The sequence below is a fragment of the Fulmarus glacialis genome, unplaced genomic scaffold (assembly GCF_000690835.1).
Source record: "Fulmarus glacialis isolate BGI_N327 unplaced genomic scaffold, ASM69083v1 scaffold40964, whole genome shotgun sequence".
Taxonomy (NCBI): Eukaryota; Metazoa; Chordata; class Aves; order Procellariiformes; family Procellariidae; genus Fulmarus; species Fulmarus glacialis.
Window position 1 is genome coordinate 6,068 of NW_009207127.1, and position 3,840 is coordinate 9,907.

The 3,840-nt window shown below is 59.0% G+C and overlaps 1 protein-coding gene across 1 annotated transcript in view; it reads left to right on the plus strand.

Annotated features, from left to right (window-relative positions):
• GLI1 (GLI family zinc finger 1) overlaps positions 1–1,998 on the plus strand; it is an 8,065-nt gene extending 6,067 nt beyond the window's left edge. The window contains 1 exon segment of the mRNA XM_009575961.1: positions 1–1,998. This exon segment is cut by the window's left edge and continues 30 nt beyond it. Coding sequence (XP_009574256.1) covers positions 1–1,998 — 1,998 coding nt within the window.
• Positions 1,999–3,840: the final 1,842 nt, after the last annotated feature.

The window sequence follows — 3,840 nt, forward strand, 5'->3', positions numbered from 1 at the left end:
TCCAGTGATGCCAGCCACTGTGGAGGGCTGCCAGGCGTGGGCAGCCTTACCCCGGCCCAGCGCTACCGTCTCAAGGCCAAATATGCTGCAGCCACAGGTGGCCCACCCCCAACTCCACTGCCCAACACGGAGCGGGTGGGCATGGGTGGCCACAGCAGCTTACCTGGGGACTACCTTGGGCCAGCTGAAACCCGCTTCCTTGCAAACGGTTTGCTGCGAAGGCACAGTTCCAATGACTACCCTGGCTACGCAGGCAGCGTTCCCCCTCACCTGGTGCCTCGGAATGGTGTGCGACGGGCCAGCGACCCTGCCCGGACCATGGCCAACCCTCACGCTGTGCCCAAGGTGCATCGTTTTAAGAGCACGGGTAACGTGAATGTGCCAGGAGTGGGCAGAACTGCTCTGCAGCCCTTGGGTGGCTCTGATGCCAACCTTCAGCGCCATGTCTTCTCCCCACGCCCACCCAGCATCAGTGAAAATGTCTTCCTGGAGAGTGTGAGCGTAGAGGGCCCTGGCCCAGGAACGGAGTCTGGCTTGCTGGAGATGGAACAGTACTTGAACTACCCCGAGGAAAGCTTCCCATGCCAGGGGACAGGTGTGGAGCTCCAGTGTGAAAGCCTCTATGCCAGCGCTCACCGGACCACGGGGGGTATGCAGCTGAACCCAGGAGGGTACAGGGACATGGACGAGGGGTTGCTTCAGTCTGAGTTCTCCCTCCCTCAGTGCCAGATGAATCAGCACTTCATGACTATGCATTCTGGCAACGGGACCATGCCACCTCCTTGGGATGAACCTCCCCAAGGCAATCCGGAGATGAGTTCTGGGCAGTCAAGTGTCAGTGCCTCTGCTGCTGCCATGTCTGGGCCACACTGTCACCACCAAAGTACTGATTACCCACTACCCAGTTCTTGTGGGCAGCAACCCAAGCTTGTGAGCTCGTGCCAGGACAGTGGATTTTCTGGGGGGCACCGGCTTAATCGACTACAGATCAAATCTGAGCAGCGTTACCCAGCACTTGCCCCAGCACTTGCTCCCTGCCAGAACGCCAAGCTTGCTGGGCCCATGCAGCCTCCTGCATCATTTGGCCAAGCCATGAATGTAGGGCCTGGTGATTACCAGTCTGAGGAACAGGCACCTGTCAATTACATGGGCATGTTGAGCCTGGGCGCTAGAAGAGCCCAGACCCCCACCATGCAGACCAAAGAAGTGATGGTCCGTAGCTATGTGCAGGCCCAGCAGGCTCTGATGTGGGGAGACCAACTAGCCTCCAAGGGAGGGGAGGCTGGCATGGGGCTGGGCAGTGAACCTGGGCAGTGCCAAGCCATGCAAGCACCACTGTACCTCAGCCCCAAGTACTCTGGTTACCAAGCCAAACCAGATCACCTGCAGGGTCTGGCAGAGACCCAACACCTCCTAAATGCCGCATGCTTCAACCCAGAGATGGTGCCACACCCACCTGGTGGCCCTAAACCACCTGGTCACCACCAAAACAATCTGAACTATGCAGGCAACCTGGCTCAGCCAAGTCATTCCTACGAGGGAGTGGAAGCCAGCTCCCGGCGTGTACTTCGCTTGCCCCCTGCCCGCCCCACACCTGAGGGGCCCAGTAATGCCCTGCTGTATTACCCAGGCCAGGGCACACATGTGCAGGTGGGCAAAGGTGGGCATAAGCTGCTGGGTCAAACGGCAGCAAGCTGTGGGGGTCCCGGGCATTATGGTGGGAGCTTGGAAGGACTCAAAGGCAGCTCATATTACTACCTGGATGCGGGGGAGCAGGTGGCCAACAGCCTGGACTCCCTGGACCTGGAGAATACGCACCTTGACTTCGCTGCCATTGTCGAAGATCCAGAGACACCGGCACTTCTGCCTGGGCCCCCAAGCCCTGCTGGTGGCTTCCTGCTTCCTGCATCTGGTGGTGCCAACATGGCCGTGGGTGACATGAGCTCCATGTTGAGCACTCTGGCAGGGGAGAGCCATTTCCTCAACTCCCTGTCCTAACTAAGAGGTGCCAGCCATCAGGTGGGCATGTCTGCAACCAGGGGGGGCCCAAACCACATTTGGGCAGAGGCATGAAATCCCTTCTCACTTGCAGATTTATGCCTGGTGCAGGGGGAACGGGGGAGAAACACCCCTGGAGTCTCCCATTTTCCAGTCTGTGAGTGTCACGCTCTTTCAGGGGAGGGACGTTGCTGGGTCCCAGACACAGCCACAACCCTGATCAGATGCTTCAGGTCAGCTCTTGGGGGGGGGACTGGTTTTACTGAGCCCTTCCATTCCAGTGCCTGGAACCTTTCCCTGCTTCCCGCAGCCCTCTGGACAAGGTGGCCCTGCACAGTCTTAATGTCGAAACCAAAGAATTCCACCCTCCTCAACCCTGTGGGCAGGCCCCATCCCTATGTTCCCATTGCACCCCCCTTTAAATCCTCTTTGTCAGGACTGCAATCACTCCTTGCTTGGCAAGCCCACCCCTGCTCCCTTCCATTGTGCTCAAGGAGGGAGAAGGGGGAGGCAATTGTCCATCACAGGGATGGTGGTGGGGGCTTGGGGTGCCTGGCACTGCCTGTGTCGCTCTGTACATAGTGTGCATATGTGTATGTCTCTCCTGTGGGTGTTACCCCAGCCTTTCTTCTGTTTGAAAGAAACAGCAGTGCCTCCCCTCCCCATTAAACCCTTTCTCAGGGGAGTGTGAGCTGTGTGCCTTTTTATCCCTGCAGATGGGCTCCAAGCTGGACCCCTGTGCCAGGTGCTGTACAGCCCCCTCCTTTCCTTCATCTGCGACCAAGACCCACTTGTGCCTGGCCCTGCAGAAGGACCCCCCCTTTTGGATTGGGGATCCAGCCATCGCACGTGCTGCACAGGCCAACCACACACTGATTCCCAGTGCAGGGGTGGGGGGAGGAAAGGGCCGGGCTGCCCTCGTGTTGCAGACCTGGCAGCATTGAACAAAAGCACCAGCAGCAGCACAGCGAGACCCACGTCCACCTGGAGGCATGGTCTCAAGGTATGGCTCAGTGCCTCTGGGGTTATGCCTGGATCTTTTCCTTCAGACCATCTGGGCATCTCTGGGGGCTACTCTGCGCTCTTCCTTAGGCATTGGCACGCTACCTTGGCACCTCTAGGGCTGCTCCGAGTGCTGGGGACTCTTTGTAGGGTCTCTGGGACTGTCTAGGTGTGTTTGGGGCTCCTCTGGGGCTTTTCTGGGGTCTGTAGGTGGCCTTTTGATGGCTCTCAGCTGCTATGTGTTCTCCAGTGTTCTTTCTGAGGTCTGCCTTGCTGCTTCTGCAAACTGGCTGGGCTTCCCGAGGCCCCTAAGGGACACTCGGGGTCTTCAGGGCAGCACTGGGCATTTCAAACCTATAAATTGGGTGGTTTACGCCATCCTGGTGTCTCTGGGTACGTTCCAGGGCTTGTTCCAGGCTGTTACTACATTGCTGGGACAGTTCTCCAGGTCTCTGAGTGGATGTCCTTGTGCTCCTTCAGCTGCTCCAGGTATGCTGAGGCATTCCCAGCTATTCCAAGGCTCCTGCAGAGTCTCTGGGCTTTCCTAGAACCTCTAAGTCATGCTCAAGACGTGTTTCCTAGTCCCTGGGCCTGTTCTCAGACCGACTGGGGTTCTTTCAGGGTCTGAAGGTGCCCTGCCAGTGTCTGGGGGCTCTCCGGGACTTTCCAGGTGCTGCGGGGTCTCTGTGTCCGGGGTGGGTCCCCAGGGGCTGCGGCTCTGGGCCTTTCCCGACTCCGGGGGCTTCCTCCGGGCCCCGAAGCCCATCCTGCCCTGCAGGGCTGCACCTCGGACCCGCGGGGAGCGCCCAGGGTCTCCAGGGCTTGCTCCCCCTCCTCCTC